General features: G+C 42.3%; 1 protein-coding gene across 1 annotated transcript in view; it reads right to left on the bottom strand.

Annotated features, from left to right (window-relative positions):
- Positions 1-20766, bottom strand: part of cep162 (centrosomal protein 162) — a 54097-nt gene that overhangs the window by 19009 nt on the left and 14322 nt on the right. The window contains exons 12-21 of the mRNA XM_080426025.1: positions 20442-20715; positions 19368-19653; positions 18631-18767; positions 15880-16053; positions 12808-12936; positions 10937-11049; positions 10591-10690; positions 9762-9888; positions 9353-9582; positions 7831-7935 (exon numbers count right to left, since the gene is read on the bottom strand). Of these exons, the coding sequence (XP_080282151.1) occupies positions 7831-7935; positions 9353-9582; positions 9762-9888; positions 10591-10690; positions 10937-11049; positions 12808-12936; positions 15880-16053; positions 18631-18767; positions 19368-19653; positions 20442-20715 (1675 nt within the window). The remainder of the gene's footprint in view (positions 1-7830; positions 7936-9352; positions 9583-9761; positions 9889-10590; positions 10691-10936; positions 11050-12807; positions 12937-15879; positions 16054-18630; positions 18768-19367; positions 19654-20441; positions 20716-20766) is intronic.

Below are 20766 nucleotides of genomic sequence, written 5' to 3'. Positions count from 1 at the left end.
AAACAAGTATGAAATAGGGCTTAAGTGGTTAATCAAAGTAATCTATTTAGTCTATTATAAAACATCTATTAGATTTAGTTTGCGTTGATTTGTTATTATATAGTCAGGGGATATTAGCATTTCCAATCTTGGAATAAATTCCTTACCAAAAAAAATCTTCACCAATGTGTTTGTAAAAGTGTTTAGTAACACATCTCACAAAGACTGAAATGCAGTTTCCATAGGGGAATTTTTGACAGCTGCTGAAAGTTGGGGTACCCACCATAACCTTATGCGGGGGAAATAAATCAATTTTTTGAAAAAAACAGCCCAATCTCAATGGGCTTTTTACACAAAAAGTATACCTGAAAAAGGATGGCTATGGCCGTTTTTAGCCCAAGGAGTGGTTTTGGTGCAAAACAAATGCTTGCAATGGATTGAGAATCATAAAAACACCCTAGTTTGACCCCTCACATGCTACTTAAAACAGAATTAAATTTTGATTTTTTTTTCCCCCCGCATAAGGTTATGGTGGGTACCCCAACTTTCAGGAGCTGTCACAAATTCTCCTAGGGAAACTGCATTTCAGTCTTTGTGAGATGTGTTACTACACCTTTACAAACTTAAAGTATTTTTTTGGTAAGGAATTTATTCTAAGATGTTTTTAATATCCCCTGACTATATATAACATGTGAAACACAATTAATATTTAAAAAATGCATTTTGATTATTTGATGAACACATTCCCTGCCATTGACAGAGATCTCCGTCATTTCAAATCCACCCGTTTGACCGCCAATGACAGTTATTATTTTTTTGGCGGGAAAATTCCACAAGAGGGCGCTCTAACGCAACATAGGAATTATCCTAGGACCCTGAAATCAGGAATGGACAGATGTGACGTCATCCCAAAGAAAGAATGACACTCCCGTCCGCTCCTTCTTTATGAGTTTTAGAAAAAAAAACAGCCGACCGGGACAAAATGGCCGATCGCGGTTTCAAAATTATTTCTCTGGTGGATAGATCAGACCCTCCCCATCATGCTTTGTTTACATCCACGCGTGGCTCTGCAAAGATCGTCAATATAAGGTAAAAAGAAGCTACATAATTAATGAATTAATACCTGGCAGGGAATGTGTTAATTAAAAAAGTAATCGATGGAATAATTGCTAAGATCATCAATAGTTGGAGCCCCACACTTTTCTAGTTTGTACTCTCTCAATTCAAAAAGGAAAGGCTGGACCTGGACTGGTCCCTGAATACTGATGCCGTCTACAAAAAGACACAGAGTCGGCTCTTCTTCCTGAGGATCCTTAGGCCTTTCGACGTGTGTAACAAAATGCTGCACATACCGGTCAGCAGTAGCAAGTGCCATGTAGTCTGCTAGACCAGTGGTCCGGGGACCACCAGTGGTACTTGAGGGGGTTCCAGGTGGTACCCGGCTAAATGATGGAGAGTTGGTAACCAAATGGACCCTTATAGATCTTTAACTCTTCAGAGTGTAAAATGAATTGCTCTCAGAGTAAAATTATTGTTAAACATAATCATTACTTAATGAAAGAATTGTTATTTTGATCAACGTTTGTCTGTTGTCTCTCTCTCCTATTGGTACCACATCAATACAGCATGGAATTGTGGACAAAATCATCCAACGATAACAAAATATTCTAAGTTTTGGGTCTGAGAGGCTAAATCTCATCAAATGGTGGTCCGTGGCTCAAATGGCGAATAAATAATGGACCTTGATATGTAAAGGGTTGAAAACCAATGTGCTAGACTATGCTGCAGTCTGCTAGGGAGGCAGCGTGATGGACAAGGATGCCAAGCGGCTGCACAAGCTGGTGAAGAAGGCTGGCTCAGTCTGTACTTGGTGAGAGGCAGGGCATAATGGACAAGTGTGAGTCATCCTCTCCATAACATCTTAGCACATGTTATCCATCTATCTATCTATGTGAAGGTTAAATGGAAAAGACAGGAACATGCTCATTGGTAAGATGGTGTTTGAAGCATGTTGGAACTGGATGAATTCAGAAATCCAAGCCAATCAAACAAATACAAACCACCCACACAGTTACTGCCCTGCAGCAAGCATTGGGGGAGTAAAAGGAGCCAGACACAAATGAGATGGAGAGTTCACCAAGGCTCCTTTCTGGGGACTCTTCTGTTCAGCATCTAGGCTCCCACTGGCTCAGATTAGGGAAAACAGCAAGATATAATACCATAATTATGCAGACAACACACAAAACTAACCATATCACCAGAGGACTATGGTCCAGTACAAGCATTGGTTAAATGCAACAGGGAGAAAATAACACAAGTAAGACGCGCGAACGCTGGAAGCGAACGCAGCTTGAAAATATTGTGTATTTACGGACTTGTAATCCGTGTTATTTCACCGTGATGGGGAGAGAACATTGACATTGTGTGTGTGTGTGTGTGTGTGTGTGTGTGTGTGTGTGTGTGTGTGTGTGTGTGTGTGTGTGTGTGTGTGTGTGTGTGTGTGTGTGTGTGTGTGTGTTTGCAGGCTGTTGTGCATTTTAATCAGAGCATTGTCTAAATTCCTGCACTCTGGCGCACTCTGGCGGCTGCACACAGGCAGTGCACGCACGTGAGTCACATGGGGGCGCGAGCCAATGAGAGCGCGGCTGTACACAGACACACACACACTCACAACCCGAGCACGGTTACATAGTAAGCTCCACTTGGTCGCCTCCTTCCGCGTTCGCAATAAGAACTATAAATATTATATCAAGAGCCCCTTCAATAATAGCAATTGGTATTGCATTGTATATCATTATTATCGTTGATTAGTCACCTTTACAACGAGGTATAACTTCTAGGGATTGTGCAATCGTGGAATGAGCAACACAGCTAAATGTGTGTGTAGCGGTTAGCACCCCCCAAAGATTTGCCAAAATCCCCCAATATGCTTCTGCTGGTAATCGCTCTTGTTTTGAGCGACCTGCCACGCACCTGAGCATGGGTCCTGCAACTTTGACAGAGATCTGCCTGTGGTACCGTAGTGGGCTGTCATGTCATGTTTATGTAAAGTTAGATAAGAGATCGTAGACAGGCCTATCAACTGAGCCAAAATATGAATTACATGAGTAATGTTTCCAATGCTTTGTTTCGTTTCGTCTTCTGATTTTGTTTTGGTGGTGGGGGGTATTTATTAACCATGAAATTGGGGACTGTTGTTGTTAATCATCAAATATGGAAATATATTGTATGATGAATTTCATGGAATAAATAAAAAGTTCAACAAAAGGAAATGCATTAAACTAATCAATGACTGGATGTGATGGTAAGCATCAGAGAGACACAACATTCAGATTTGTGCACAATGTTGCCTGCCTCTTCCATGATGTAATGCTCAGTGTATTCAACCAACGGTGTGCACACACACACACACACACACACACGCACGCAGGCACTTGGCCAGGCTATTAAACCTCGGCCCCGGCTTGCCTCAGATGGAGAGGACAGAGACCGCGCCTCTGCCTCCTGGGGATACTCCTCTCAAATGTTCGCTAACGAACTCCTCCTTGATGGATAGTACACTGTGGCTGTGCAAATCTACATACTAGACACAGCTGCCTGGGTTCCAGCTATCATGCACGGACCACGAGCTGAAACTCTCCTACGAAACAAAAGGAGGTGGGATTTGTTTACACATTAATCACGGTTGGTGCAATAATGTGAATGTGATGCAGAAACATATTTTGCCAGCTGGTTGAGGTTTTGCGACCCAGCGACACTGGCTGGGTTATTGCGTGGGTGAAATAACCTCTCTACCTCTATCTCTCCCTCTCCAATGGTTGTATGGGTGCTCTCTCTCCCCCCCTCTCCCTATGTCTCTCTGTGTCTGTCTCTCTCGTTGATCAAGTTTGACGACCAGCATGCAAACTCATCAACTTTATATAATATGTAAATGATATCAAGTTAAAGGTAGGGTAAGTGATTTACTTTGGTTACAATAAGTGTTAAATAGGTCTATATTCTGATAGTACTCATTGCTCAGTAAAAGGAGTCTCCCATGTCTCTCCAGCTCTTTATCAAACAGAAAATGCATTTTCAGTGCCCTCTCCTGATTGGCTTAAATGTTGTCACCTACCTTAAAATGTATTTATATTCTGTTTACTAAAGAGCAGGAGAGACCCCTGTGACCGAACAAACACACACACTGTAGCAATGATTACTATCAGAATATAGTACCAAAAATATCATTTATGTGTGGGATGTTTGGGGGATCAGGACCGCTTCCTTGTGACATTTGAACCGTTTTGTACCCGACTCCCGAGGCAGTGAAACTCATCAACCAGGTCCACTGCTCCTTACTGACAGAACTCGGGGATTGCAACATTCAATACAATAAGCGCAATCACTCATTTATTCATTCATACAAGTGCATTGTGCTCTCTCAAGTGCAGTCTCCATGCTGGTCCAGTACCCAGAGTGGAGGATTTGATGGTCTATACAAGCTGGTGGGCATGATTACATAAATCATGTAAATTATAGCTTTTCTTTTTACTGCCACCCATCTGCATTTCAATTGCAACTACACACGCTCCTTTTCATTTGTGCTTTTTCTCTCTCTTTCTCCATTCTCAGATTTGCCTGGATTCAATTACTGACGGCAGAGTTGAAAGTATGCTCGCTTGAAGCACTTGCTGCCGGGATGCAGAGAATCAGCCATTTTGGCCATAAAAGCTGGTTGTAGATGTAGCACTGATTCTCATCTTCATCATCATTTCCCCCTTCCTCCACTCGCCTCTTTTTTTATTTATTTTTATCCCACGATTTTGTAACCCTTTTTCACCCAGTGCCATTTATCTAAGTGATCCTGGGCGCTACACCCCCCCCGCCAGCCTAGGGAGCCCAGGGCCGAGCTCATGCCTCCTTCAATGCATGAGAGCCAGCTGACCTTCTTATCACCTGACAGGGGGGAGTTTCCCCGGTAGGACGTAGCGCGTGGAAGGAACACGTTATTCCAACCAGTTCCTTTCCCCTTCATCAGGTGCCCCGGCTGTCATGGGGGAGGCGGTATAGCGACCAGGATTACTACATGTTTTTGTGAGGGTATTACCTACCCTAGTAGGAGGCACGGGGAGAACATGCACATGAGAACATGGGAGAACTCCACACAGAGTAGGCCCTTTCACCAACTTTTTTTGCTCTCTTGGTTGTATTGTCTCCTTAAATTTAAATGATTTTGTTTATAGATTATTATAAAATATTTAACCCTCCCCAAGCCGATGGCAATGTGCATTTTTATCCACCTGAACTGCCCTCACCCTGCATGCACCGGCCGCATAAGGAGTGAACCCAGGCACCACTAATTACCACCTCCTAATGGATGAACATGGCTCATGTACATTAGTACATCCAGAAGAATGAACAGTGTAACAAGTACATAGCTGGGAACAACACACATTCAGGAGTGTTCACATAACAGGCTAAAATAGTTGACCTGGGAAACCATATAATGCAAAAAACAAGTTATTTGTTTGCTACAGCAGAATCAGGGAGAGTGAGAGCAGAAGAGAAAAGAGAAAGAAACACAGGGTAGAAACAGGTTAAATAAACAAATGGATATATACATACAGTATAAACAGATAGTGTATGTGATGGCAGTTATGTGTAGACAGTACATGATGTTTAGAAACATTAGCATCATATGCAGGTGTGTTGCGTGTTCTTTTATAAACATTATCATATGCAGAGGTGTACATGTTATTTTAGAAACATTAGCATCATATGCAGGTGTGTACGTGACAAGCCACCATGAGGCAGAGCTGTGCAAACAATAAGCATTAAAAACAGTTGGAACACAAAAATAGGTTTAGTCTACTTTATCATATCAGTCTGCATAGCTGCTACAGCTACACCAAGCCTATTTTTGGGTTGCAACAGGATCTTAGTGCTAAGTGTAATATTGACACTACTGTAGTGAATAAAGGTCCTTGTTTTGTGCATTCCATGGTTGGTTTCCAAGCTTTTCTATTTTGTGCCAAGATTGTTTTTTTTGTCTCTGTTCTTTGGCTTCCATTTAGAGTATCATCTAGTCTCTGTCAGGTGGAAATCTTGTATGTCCAATACAGTTGCTTTTCAAGAACTTCTGTTCCAATGGATCCAATGTAGTTATTATTTAGTCACAAGCTCTTGATGATACTTTTCATTGGTTAAATATTTAAAACCCACAGACAGACTTAACCACTTTCACAGTATTTCTCAAACAGAGAAAATAGCTGATCTACAAGCTCACAACACGTTGCGATGCGACACGTTGTGGGCTTGTAGATCGGCTATTTTCGCTACTTCCTCGCGACACTCTTGTACGACGTAGTAGGGCACTGATTTACGAAAGAACACAAAGAGTTGAAAATATGGAGTTACGAGGTTTCAGCCTGAAAGTGAGGATCTGCACCTGCAATCATTTGGAGAGCCTTCCTCCAGTACTGCATATCTGAACCATATTCCTGGTAACCGGGGCAACCACAGAGATACCCCTCAGGAAGCTGGATGAGGAGCGGACTCTCAGACTACAGATATAGGGCTGCAACTATCAAGTGTCTTCTTAGCGATTGTTTTGTATCGATTACTCAAATACTCGAGAAGCGGGTATCCCTTTTGTTTTATAATTTGTAATTTCTTCATCAACGTAAAAAAGAAAATTTGAATTATATGTTTTCTAAATAATGGAATAATTGTATACAACACTGCGTCATAGGCTACACTAGTGTCGCACAAGGGGGGGGGGATATCAACCCCAACTAATTATGCTTGTATCACTTCCCAACCTCTCCCACTTTGCTAGCCTCATTTCATTTACATTTTGAAGAAGGATGAGGCATGGAGATGGAGTGAACACCAAGAAGCATGAGTGCAAAATTAACATTTTAATTTCAGTCGAAATGGAATCTGTGAGCATCATGAAAGGTCTCTGTCTGTGTGTGGCCGTATTTCACGAATCTCGAGAAACGTCAGACTAATTATTAAGAATAGCTTATGCTTAACCTTACTCATGGTCTGAAAAAGATCCCTGGCTAATAACCCTTATTATGCATAATTAATGACTTAATACTTTATAGTTGCCCTATATAACACAAATTTAAAACACCTTAAATATTCGATTTATTTTATAAATAGTTCATCTTTTACTCAAGGCGGACAACGGCCGTCGCAAGTTGATGATGTCATTTGTCCATGCGTGCTAGGGCATTCACGAATAGTGATTTTTAGCATTCGAATTATTCGACCTATAAGTATTCGAATATTCGATTAAGCGATTTGATTATAAAAAATTAAATACATTTTTAAAAATAAAACCTCTTTTTTTTTTCAATGGCATTGATGACTCGACTCAAGGAATGTGAGTTGACGTCACACCAGAGCTCACAGCTGCGTGTCTGCTGTAGAAAAGCCACTAAAAAAAAATATCAAAATAAAATAATAAAAAATATTCGACTATTCAGTGAATGCCTAGCCCGTGGTCCAGCCCTATGGAATGCATGTGCTAATAAAAACATTGTTTTGGTGCTCATATTAACCTTAGGAAGTATTAAGTTGTTTTTTTATGTTTAGGTTAAGTACGATTGTTTATTGCTGGACCACGCATGGACAAATGACATCATCAACTTGCGACGGGCCTCGTTTCCCTTGAGTAAAAAATATAAAATATTTGAGATGTTTTGAATTTTTGTTATATAGGGCAATTGTAATGTATTGAGGCATATAAGGCTTATTAGCCGGGAATCGTTCGAAGAAGGTCAAAACCTGACCGACAGCATCCTGACCAACAAGGCTGCTAAACAATAATGACAAATAAAACACAAAGTGTATTGTGTTTACCTGCTGCTCCAGGTCCTGTATCCTCTTGGCGTCGGCAGCTCTTTCCCTGGCCTTGGTCTGCTGCTGTTGGCCTCTCCTCCCCACCTCCGACTTCAGCTTCTCTACCTGAGATATGGAGCAAACCTGCTTGTTACTTAGGCCTGTCACAATTATTACATAATCACCTTATTTTTGGCTAATCGTCATAATAATTTCCTTGTTGAAAAATGTCATATCTGCCCTGTGCACCTTTTGTTGACAAGGCCTAAAAAATATAAACAGAAATGTAATTTTTTTTCATAATGTTCCAATAATGTTACGCAATTATTTGAGTGAGAATTAATCGCTCAAGGAAAATGTTCATAATAATCGTGACAGACTTGTTTACTAGACACTGAGCAATGCTGATTAATACGTTATAAATAGACCTGCTGCATCAGTACATCTTTTTAATTGCTGTGTTGATGTTACAGCCAGGTCTGACCTGTTCTTTCTAACCACTGCTGAAGAACAGCATGTGCTCAGATGCAATTAACATCACTCTATTTAGAGCTTACTGTACACCACTCTACACTGTGCCCACACTGCCCAGCGAAAAGCTAATTTTCAGAAACTTCAAGTAGCCTGTAATGATGCCATGAGAACTTTACTCAAAAGGCCTAGATGGTGCAGTGAGAGTGAAATGTTTGTGGCCACAAGCAGGGGCGTAGCACCAAATTCTGGGCCCTGGGGACAAAGATTCACTGTGGGCCCCCCTTCTTTTCTTTAAAAAAGACACACAAAAAATACGTTTTTATTTTTTTTAGGCCCCCCTACCTGGGGCCCTAGTAACTCAGTCCGACAAATGCCCTGTCTAACATGTTAATTTGGACTGTTTTTATTTATGTTTATTGTTGCATGTAATTAGGGCCGGGACGATAATCGTTATTATCGTTTTTCGTGATAAAAATATACTCACAATAATCGCATCGTGGAGACTTAATTTTTTTGTGAAATTGTCCTCCGTCATACACTAGGATGAATTAGCTTTTTTTTAGCTGCAAATTTAGTATCACTTAAACCCTCTATACTTGATAAAACAGACCTGTAAAGAGATGTAGAAATACTCTGTTACAAATCAAAACATTTGTTGAGTAAAAGTACAAAAGTATTCACATTAAAGTACACTTAAGTACTGAAAGTAAAAGTACTCATTTAGCAGAATGAGTAGCATTTCACAAGTTTCCAAATGTATAAAAATGCTTTAAAATAGCTGATCTACAAGCTCGCGACGCGTTGTGAGCTAGTAGATCGACTATTTTCAAATGGCCTCAGTATGCATATGGCTGACGTGGTTAATGCATGTTTTGTAATAACAATCCAAATCTACAAAGTAACTACTGTAATAACTAACGCTTTCAAATAATTGTAGTGAAAGTATGAGTAAAAGTACAATATTTGCCTCTGAGATGTAGTGGAGTGGAAGTAAAAAAATCCAAATTGGAAGTAAAAATACCTCAAAAAGTGTAATTAGTTACTTTATACCACTGCAACTCAGGCCTACCTGCTCTTTGAGCTTGTGTGTCTGTGCCGTGGCAGCCCTCAGCCTGGCGGCGTCTCTGTCCAGCAGCTCCTGGTTCTCTGCGTACCACTGGAGCTTCTTCTGCAGGGCGGACACCTCCGCTCTGTGCCCGTCTTCCTGCTTCTTCTGCAGGGCGGACACCTCCGCTCTGTGCCTGTCTTCCTCCGCTCTGTGCCTGTCTTCCTGTGCGCGCATCTCAAAGCTCTTGTCGCCTGCAGGAGGAAGTGCCACACAAGCGCACGCACACACATTTATTGAAAATTGGAAGTACTCGAGTAAAGTAAAAAATTACGCAAAATTGTACTTAAGTACAGTCAGTACTTGAGTAAATGTGCTTAGTTACTTTCCACCAATGCCATACGCCATGTGTGGATACACTATGCGGTTTTACCCGAGGTGGAGCTGAGCTGGGTTTTGGCCAGGTCTTTCTCTTTCTTCATCAGCTGGAGGTCTTCTTCCAGAGCCTTCTTCTCTTGCTCCAGACTCTGGGTTTCTTCCGTCAGCTTGGCCTCGTTCCTCTACACACACACACACACACACACACGCACAAAAACACACACGCATGGATTCCCACGCGCACAGACAGAGGCACGTTGGTACTACTACGGTTTAGGACAACAATATTTTGCCTTTTGTAACCATAACAATATAGCCTGAGATAATCAATCTACAAGCTCACAATGCCTTGTGAGGACCAGACTATTCATCAAATTCTACTATTTTTTTGTTTTTTTGGGGGGGTCTTTTTTATGCTTTTATTTAAAGAGGGATAGGGAAAGTAGGCTGAGAGAGATGGGGGGATGACATGCAGCAAAGGTCGTCGGGAACGGGAGTCGAACCCGCGACACGCTGTCAGGATGGCATTGCAGCCTAAGGTGCCTGGACCGTCACGCTACAGCCCAGGCCCAAATTCTACTATATAGTGGTGGGGACATTAGACCAGTGGTTCTCAACCTTTTCAGGCTGTGAACCCCCAAAATAATCATATTTGAACTGGGGACCCCCCACCCTGACAACCACTTAGAATGTAGGAGCTGAGGCATTACATTTATTTCGACTCGGTTCCACAGATAAATATTGTGAAAATAGCAGATCTACAAGCTCGCAGCACCTCCCAACACGCACACGCACACACACACACACACACACACACACACACACACAGATGGGATCAGCTCAACAGTTCCCAATGTACTTGGGCTGAGCGTGATCCAACTCACCTGAAATGTTTCTATCTGAGCCAGCAGTTCTGTGATGCGTTGAGTGTGACCCATAGAGCAGACATTTCCCATGGGTCTGGGGGTCTTGTTCACCTGCTCCCTGGAGGAGGGCGACACAAAAGGTCAAGGTATTTCTAAATAGTATCGATTCTTTTAACTTAACTCAATCAGTTACCGCCCGACGCACGACAGATAATTTCCCGGTTTTAATGGGTTACGGTTTCATGTATTTAGTTCAACTCAAGGCCTGTCAACGTACAGACTCATGGGAGACCCCGGTCAACAGAGTACTAAATGGTTAAGTCTGCACTTGCGAATGCGATGATGTTGTTGCTGTTGCACTCACTTGGCTAAGGCCAGCTGGATGAGCAGCCTCTGGTTTTCAGTAAACATGGCCTCCTCATTGGCTTTAGTCTTGGTCTGCTGGGCCTTCATCTGCAGATAGAGCTTCTCATTCTCCTGTCAGACACATCAGCACAGAGCAGAATGCAGACACATCAGCACAGTGCAGAATGCAGACACATCAGCACAGTGCAGAATGCAGACACATCAGCACAGTGCAGAATGCAGACACATCAGCACAGTGCATAATGCAGACACATCAGCACAGTGCAGAATGCAGACACATTAGCACAGTGCAGAATGCAGACACATCAGCACAGTGCAGAATGCAGACACATTAGCAGAACACAACACATGCGTGCATGTGTTGTGTGCCTTGTACAAAGGACATAAACACAGCCAGTGCAGTCAGACAATAGGAAAACAGACAGTTACAAAGTGCATGGACGGCAGAACATTGTTACATACAAAATAGTCGACATACATGTCAGACACAGCGGACATAAATCATGTATAAAGGAAACAACGCCTCCTCCAAATTGAGCGGCTTCCTATAATAGCGGATACCGAATACCTTGCTAACTGCTCGGCCCTCCTTTTGGGAAGGCCGGCCATTTGTAAACCCCTAACAGTCACAACCAACTTGTGCACGTGCCTCTAGGCTACCAAAGATAAATAAAACTCTCTCTCACTCTCACTCACACACACACACACACACACACACAGGGAAGGATTTAAAACCTCTTCTGAGTCATCGCTGTAAAAGTTCAAGGTAATTCCTGAATGGTGATTTCACCCATTTATTTTAATGGGCATTGTATCATATCGTTCTATTGTGAGGAGGATGTGACAATGTGACGTAAGATTCGAGATTGCTTTATTCGTCATTTGTTTTCCATCTGCAAGCAGCTTTGGAAAAAGAAATGAAATGACTGATGCTCCTGTATGGTTTCCCAGAGGGCAGACGGGAGATCAGGCTGTGAGAGGGGTGGGTGGTGGCCTTGATGATGTTAGTCGCTCTCCTCATGCATTGTTGTTGTATGTCCGCCAGGGATGGCAGCGAACATTTCCCAGTGCGTTCTATATCTCAAAAGCTCCCATTCTGCCAGCATGCGTAGGCGAAGAATGCATTGGGGAATGTTACGTCACATTGTCCTCACAGCAAAATGATAGGATTCAGTAAAAAGAATAATTAACTGCCTACTAGTTGCCGTGTGGAAGTGGAAGTGGTGACACAAAGAAATGAGCAGACAAAATTGGAACTGGAACACTATAAAAATGAAGCTGATAAATGGGTACTCTCTCCTGATTGGCTGAAATGTTGTCACCTAACTGAAAATATATTTTCTGTTTATTAAAGAGCTGGAGAGATAGGGAGAGACTCCTGTTACTGAAGTAGCAAAAAATCCTGAAGGGGGCGTCACAATTCGCAATCGCAATTAATGCCCTACTTCGTCATTCTATGTCACACTAAAGTAGCAAAAATAGCCGATCTACAAGCTCAAAACACGCCGCAGTGCGATGCGTTTTGAGCTTGTAGATCTGCGATTTTTTTATTGGAATTATTATTTGGTAATTATTTTTGGTAATTTTTGATTTGTAATACTGATAAGTAACATTTAACATTTATTTAATTTCAAATGCATATAGTTATACAATTTTAATACTAATCATTAATATAGACTGAAGTAATTAAAGCAGGTCATGTTTGCATGTTTGGAATTGGAACAGCTGAAATCAATAATATATCAGTATTCTGATATTAACCTGCGGGCCGCATTAAGTGAAGGTGGGGGCCACATGTGGCCCCTGGGCCGTGAGTTGCCCATGTATGCTTTAAGTCATGCAGATAGACATACAGTCAGACATGCCCACCTGCTGGTAACCCTGGATGAGTGTTTCCTGCTCCTGCATTTCTTTCTCAATGAGTCTGAGTTTCTCCTGGGTCACAGGATCCGTAGCGTCGCCCCATCTCCTCTTCTGGTTCGCGTCCTCCACACTCAACTGAGGATAAAAGGGAAGATTAACAACTGTACCCATTAGCAGTGGTGAAAAGTAACTAAGTACATTTACTCAAGTACTGTACTTCAGTACACTTTTGAGGAATTTTTACTTTACTGGAGTATTTCCCATTTTCAATACTTTTACTTCTACTCCACTACATCTCAGAGACAAATATTATACTTTTACTCCACTACAATAATTTGACAGCTTTAGTTACTAGTTACTTTACAGATTTAGATTATTATCACAAAACATACAGTAACCACTTCAGTCCTATATATATTTCAGCCATTTGACGCATCGTGACGCATCATGAGCTTGTAGATCTGCTATTTTCAAAAGATTTTAATACATTTTGAACTTTGTGAAATGGGAAATTCTGCACAATGAGTACTTTTACTTTTGGTACTTTAAGTATATTTTGATGCCAATACTTTTATACTTTTACTCAAGTAAATTTTGATTACCGGACTTAATTTTAACAGAGTATTTCTACACAAGTATCAATACTGCAATGTGGAAATACTCTGTTACAAGTAAAAGTCCGGAATTCAAACTTTACTTGAGTAAAAGTACTAAAGTATTAGTATCAAAATGTACTTGTGTATGAATGACCCATTTCACAAGTTTTCAAACAAATAGAAATCTTTTGAAAATAGCAGATCTAGTGAGCTTGTAGATCGGCTATTTTCAAATGGCTGAAATGTATATAGGACTGAAGTGGTTAATGTATGTTTTGTAATAGTCTACAAAGTAACTAAAGTTTTCAAATAATTGTAGTGGAGTAAAAGTACAATATTTTCCTCTGAGACGTAGTGGAGTAGAAGTAAAAGTACAGAAAATTGGAAACACTCCAATAAAGTAAAAAATACCTCAAAACAGTACTTGTACAGTACTTGAGTAAATATACTTAGTTACTTTACACCACTGCAACCAGAGACGTATTCGCCCTCACCTCAGTTGTCAGCAAACGCTTTGAGAGGATGATGATGTAATAATCTCATGCATGCTGCTATGTGGACCTACTGAAGTGTCACCACCTTTGTGTCTGACATTATGCACTTCAAGTCTAACCTCATGCACATGCTGTACCTGCTGGATTATGCCATGTGTATAATTATGTAGATATTATCCATTTTTCTTTACCGTTTCATTTTCTTCTCCTTGCCATCAAACACAAAACACGAAGCATCTCTTTTTAAAAGAGTTCCTTAGTTTGTCTTCTGTCCTTCAGCACAGGCCGCACATGTTAACACACAGTACACAAGGTACTGTGTGTTAACATGTGCGGCCTGTGCTTTGTGTGCAGTCATTTACCAATACACTGGCAGATTCTATACCCTTTCACAAATTACATAAGGACACATTTATTTTATTCAGGATTCATTCAGGGTTCACATCTCACATCTCTCAATAAAAAGAAAATGTGTCCTTGTGTCATTTGTGAAAGGGTATAGAATCTGCCAGTGTAGCCTATAGGTAAATGACTGTGCACAGAGCACCGACATAGCATTTATTTATATAATTGAATTAATTAAACTTTTTGTCTGTGAGGTGGCTTGATGTACAAGGTTCCGTGAAAGAGTATGTTTATGGAGGAGGGAGGCCTGAGAGGTAGACTTTACTGTTACTGAACAGATTATTTCTGTCAGCTCATGCAAGACCAAACTTCTTGCCTGAGCCAACTGAGGCCACACTGATACGAGAACCAACGGGTCTGCTTTTAATTACAGTGGAGAGTCTCCCTGACGGATGCAGCAGTGCGTTTGACAGCTCTGGATGAAAACGGCCCGGTGCCCCTATCATTTCATTAAACCATAACTATGATTAAAGGGCAAGACCACTCTGGTAGAGGTTTGGGTTGTGTAGTTACCTTGCCATGGTGTAACTCCAAAAGGTGTGCAAGAAATACAAAATAATTGCTCCATTGATTAGAAATTGATAATTCAAAATATGCTCCTCATCGACTTACGTTGTACGGTAAAACAGCTCTCACAGTCACTCTTTTAGAACGTAAACGAACACAAACACAGCTGGTTCAGACGATATAGAACATCACCAAACCCAGTACTGTTTGATTTTTTTAATAAAAATGTTAACTTCCTGTTGATTTTGCTATTTTTATTAAGAAGAAAACCCGGACTGGATCCGCAGATCCGAATCCGGCTCGTCAAATAGTACTGCATCTATACAGTATATTGGTGCATATGAACCCTCGGTCCTCAATGACTACAGGCCAGAGGCTCTGATGCCACAGGTCATGAAGACCTTTGAGCGGCTGGTACTGAATCAACTGACTACCTACTGAATCAACTGACTACCTTGACCCCCTTCATCAGGCGGACATTGGGGTTGATGATGCCATCATCTACTTCAGTGGTTCTCAATCAGTGGTCCGGACACCACCAGTGGTCCTTGAGGGGCTTCGAGGTGGTCCCCGGCGATAGAGAGTTGGTAACCGAATGGACCTTTATAGATCTTTGACTCTTGAGAGCGTAAAATGAAACCAAATGGATTTGGCTTTAAAAAAAAATTGTACTTTTTCCACCACTGCAAGTCACCTACAGAAGTTATCCGATGACACCACGGTGGTGGTGAGCTGCATCAAAGGTGAGCACGAGAGCGTGGCGAAGGCTCACTGCTAGCAAGACCAAGGAGATGGTGGGTGCTGGGTGGACTACCGCACGACCAAGAGAGTATGTACCTCCGGTCCCCAGCACCATCAGGGAGGTTGTAGAGATTGTAGAAACTTGGCTGTAAAGCCTCTCACACCTCCGCTTGTGTCAATGCTGTGTGTGCGTGTGTGTGTGTGTGTGTGTGTGTGTGTGTGTGTGTGTGTGTGTGTGTGTGTGTGTGTGTGTGTGTGTGTGTGTGTGTGTGTGTGTGTGTCTGACTGTGTGCGTGTGTGTGTGTGTGTGTGTGTCCGACTGTGTGCGTGCATACCTTGCTCTGGAGAACGTAGTTCTCCTGTCTGAGGGAGCTGAGCTCCTCGTTGTGAAGCCGTTTCAGCTGATCCTCTCTGAGGAGCAGCTCCTTGGCCTTCTGGGCCAGCTGGGCTCTCAGCTCGTCCACCAGGGGGCGATCCTCTTCAGCCTCCTTCTCCACCCTGGGCTCCATCTAGCAGAGAACGACCAGATCAATATGAGATGGCCGGCCTGACTCGCTGGTGGTTGTTATATTAGTCCATCCATGGGCCAGACCAGAAATCGATACCATTTGAGTGATAGAAACTATATTTAAATTGATTATAGGGTCAATATGATAGCCTACCCACAGGAGTAGCTTTTCATATTTATTGGACATTTTGTTATTTCTCCCTATTAGGGTATTCATCTTGAACCTAACTAAAACATTTATAACGGTAATAAAATCAATGTGTTTGCATCTATTGACCAGGCATTACGTCAAGGTAACAGAAATAGTGTGAAATAGTATGAGTTCAAAAACACTGTCATCGGGGATTTCCATTCTAGGGAAATGATTCAAAGATGCAGGGTTGAGGAACCTCTGTGTGGATTCTTATTATTGCGGAAGGGTCAGTGCTGATGTCATAGGTCAGTGCTGATGTCATAGAAAGTAGAAAGTACAAGAAAGGAGCAGCACATGCTTGTCTACAAAGCATTGATGAATGAGGCTTGTCTAGAAAGGCTTCCTTCTCTGGCTAAAGGGCAAACATACAACAGAGGTTCATCTCCTGGAAGAAGCCCTGATGAGCATTTTACAGCTTCCAACATGACGTCCATCACTCATGCCACTCACAGAGCTTTTTGAGAATTCCTCATTTATCATCATAGAGCTGTTCCAAGTCTACCTGCACCCTCTCTGAAGCCAACATGGTCTTTTAGCTATCTGGCTGTTCTACTTTGATTTGTGCTTCTAGAGAAGGCAACTGGATGTAGCACATTGCATGCACCCAAGAGGGTTAGGGTACTTCAAGTTTACAACTTTCCCAAATCATAATTATTGTGTTATTCATCCGATTGCCTCAAGTCAAGACCTTTTGATTTCCTGTTGAAATTTGAGTGGTTTATTCTACTCTGTTACACCCCTACACGCGCACACACACACACACACACACACACACACACACACACACACAGTTCTAGATGGCTGGCCCCTGCGGTGCCACACCGTAAACATACATCATACAAAATCAAAGGTTTTAGACTTAGACCTTTAGACCGTCACTGTGCCACAGCAGGTGAAATTGCCCACTCCAGAAGCACTTTGCGAGCAGTGGAGGCAAGACACCACAGGTGTTGATTGCATGCTTGAAAGCCCGCTTGGAAATGTCAGCTTCACATAAGAGTGCGATGTGGGATGATTTTCTCAAGATTGACGATAAAAAAAAACAGGGCAATGCAAATTGCACAACACAAAGTATGCACATCACTCGTCGTCAACATCAGTGATGTTAAATCACATTAAAGCGAGACACCCGGTCCCAAAGCCTGCCCTTCACCCAAGCAAAACAGAATGGCAGACTTCACCGTGAAACCTCGCCATTGTGATGACCGGCGGGCAGAAAAGATCACTGATTTGACAGCCAAGATGATAGCCAAAGATATTATGCATACTATTAGCATTGTTGAGGGGAAAGGCTTCCGTGAGCTGATGGCATTTCCAGAATACACCGTGCCCTTTTGCCAAACAATGACAGGGCAACGAGAGAGAGAACATACGCTGAGGTAACCGAAGCGATCGCCCCAAAACACACTCGACCCTATTTTTTACTGAGGTTACCTGGTGGCGACTGTTCCCAGGTCACCGGACTTGATCCGGGGCGACCGTGTTTTGGGGCGAGCACTCTTCGCTGAGGTTACCGGAACGCTCCGTAACCGTAAAATGTTATAAAGGTTTATATCCAGGCCATGAAGCCATATAGCTACATATTGTTGAACGTGTTGAGTTGTTGCTATTATTATTTGGCATCGGGATGGAGAGCTCAGTCTGACATTATTCTAATTTGTCAAACGTCGGCCTCGTTAGTTAGGCTGCTATAGCCTACGGATTAAACACGTTTTCTGTGTTTACTAAACACATATTCACAAAATAAAGTCTAATTTTATTTTATCATTAGGGCTTTGATGCAAATTCTAAACATGATGGGTGCAGCTGCAGCAGTTGTGGTGCTTAAAGGAAAGCTCAGTTTGGCTCTCCTCTTAACTGCTGCGCAGCAAAAAAAAAGAAAAGAAAAATCGATCGATCGACACATCGATAAATGCCCTCGACACGTCGACTCGCAAAATATGAGTCATTTCCCATCCCTAGTCTTGGCCCATGGACTATATTAATTTGTGAGAAATTGTAAGAAATGAGAACTCAGGGTTTCTTCTTGTTTACAGGCACTGAAGAAATCAATTTAACATAGTCTGACGGTTTATAAAAAAACTATAAAAATCAGGCATTGTGTGCAAACGTTGCAAGGTTTTACTTAATTTCCAGCACATTTTAGAAACAGAACTTCTGGAATAAGGCGACCAGTATTCAATATTGAACCATTTCCCCTTTCTGGTGTTTAGAATGAGAATTAGCCTGGAAACTAGACAAATCTATTTAGAGTGAATCATTTGCTCTCTGTGTTTTAATCTGGCCATGCCAGGCTACTTTAGCATAGGTGTCATGCTGTGGAATTTAATTCCCTAGCTTACGTTCTACCTTCATGGATATTATCCACGTAACAGCATGTCTTACGTTCTTCTCTGTAGCATGGTTTGTCTGTCTGCTTTCCTGTTGAACTTGGGTATCCTGGGTAGCTTCAGGGATGTGGAGACTGCCTGTGTCGATCTGGTGCTGTAGGAATGCTATCAGCTCCCTGCTCGCCCGCACCTCTGTAAATGAACACAACCAAAACACTGATGTCAATAGCGGAGCGACCTGAACTATAAAATGATAAGCCACGAAAAACAGACATCCCGACTAGAGCCCGACCGACCAATGCAGGATTTTGGTCCGATGCCGGTCCCGATTATAGGGAGTCCTAGCCCACGATTACCGATGCTGTGACTGATATTTTGTCAAAATCAATTCTAATAAATTTGAAGAAAGAAAAACATTTTTCAAAAACAGTCAATTCAGAAATAGTGACTACGAGCTCACGCCGCTTCGCTTCACAACACAACGCGTTGTGAGCTTGTAGATTGGTCATTTTGGATAACTTTTGAAAATGTTCGCCTACGCCCAAAATAGGTTCACCAGGTTTGAAAGTGGTTAAAAATCAGTATGCATCGGCTGCATATTTGCCGAAACCAATGTCGTCAAAAAGGGTCAAATAATGGCCATATATCGGTCTGGCTCTACTGTGTGTGTGTGTGTGTGTGTGTGTGTGTGTGTGTGTGTGTGTGTGTGTGTGTGTGTGTGTGTGTGTGTGTGTGTGTGAGAGAGAGAGAACACCGATAACAAGGCATCTGTAGTAGGTCCTTCTCTCTGACCTTGGGTGTCCTCCGAGGGTCTGGGTTTGGGTCCGGGGCTGCGGTGCGAGGCCTGTCTGTCCTCCGTAGGTTTGGGTTTGGGTCCGGGGCTGCTGTGCGAGGCCTGTCTAGCGGCTTGTGGCTTCCTCTGGGCGAGGGAGGATGAGGTTCCTGCACTTCCAGGTTTTGAGAACCTGGAGGCTGTGGTTGGCCTGCCCTCCACTCTTCTACCTCTTGCAGGAGCCACAGAGGGTTTCCTGGTTGAAGCGGTGGGGGGACCGCTGAGGCTTGATCCACGTGGTGGGGCCTGCACCAAAACACATGTATTTATGATTAAAGGCAATGTATTTATGCTACAAGAACAAGTGCAATCACATTTAGGGCTGCAACTATCAATTATTCTATCAATTACTTTTTTGATTATTCGAATAATCGAGAAGCACGTTTGTTTGTTTGTTTGTTTGTTTGTTTATATATGTTTTTATATTTTGATATAAATTTGCCTATAATGACATGCCCAAAATAGGGATGTCATGTTGAAAGTTGATAACTACTGCAGCCCTATTTCACTGTCCATTTATGCTACTCGAGTTTTATTTAACCTTTATTTAACCAGTAAAATCTCTTTTACGAGTGTGCACTGGCCAAGAGAAGAGGCAAATAATTGTTACACAGCTCTGCCAGTAACAACAAATACATGACATGACAAAGAGAAACATATAACATCCGTAATACCAAGAAAAACCTACTACCAGGGAGGCTCAGAGAGTGTCTAAATAGCTAACAATTAACAGACTAATAAAAAACGAATAAGAACAATATATCATGAAACTACTAAACTAATATAAACTAAGATCACAGCGTTCGTCAAAGCAGGAGCAATGGCTGGAGAGTGTGCCCATGGCAATCCTCTTAAAAGTCACTAGGGTAATCGATTATTTCATAAAAATGCATTACTTTTTTATAATGAATTAAATCGATTTGTTCAATTAACTGTTGCACCCAAATGTTTCTGACCAAACTGAAATCAAAATCTCATCGTGACCATTTTAACAGCTGGTGCCCCCCACCCCAGGCCAAGTCCTTTTCTGTCACCTGTTGTTTCTTATCTTTGCTGGCCTGAGTGGACGACGGTCCTGGAGAGGCGCTGCCGTCCTCCTGGTCCTGCATCAGTCTCTCCATCTCCTCTCTGATGTTCCACGTCAATGCCTGGAGAGGAGGCCCCGGGGAGGGAGGAGGGCTGCTCCGCCTGCCCGCCTCCCTCTTCCCCACGGCAGACACAGGCTGTCTGGACTGCTGCTCGGGACTCGACCCTGGGGATCTCTTCTCCGACGAGATGTCTGCCTTGTCTGGGTGAAGTTCTACACCACTGAAAGAAAAGCAAACAACAAACAAAACTGAGCCACCTTATTTGGGGGTC

This window comes from Gymnoscopelus braueri, assembly GCF_963280865.1.
Source record: "Gymnoscopelus braueri genome assembly, chromosome: 4".
In the NCBI taxonomy this organism is placed as follows: domain Eukaryota; kingdom Metazoa; phylum Chordata; class Actinopteri; order Myctophiformes; family Myctophidae; genus Gymnoscopelus; species Gymnoscopelus braueri.
The sequence above is the reverse complement of the archived record's forward strand: the minus strand, read 5'-3'. Positions and strand labels throughout refer to the sequence as shown.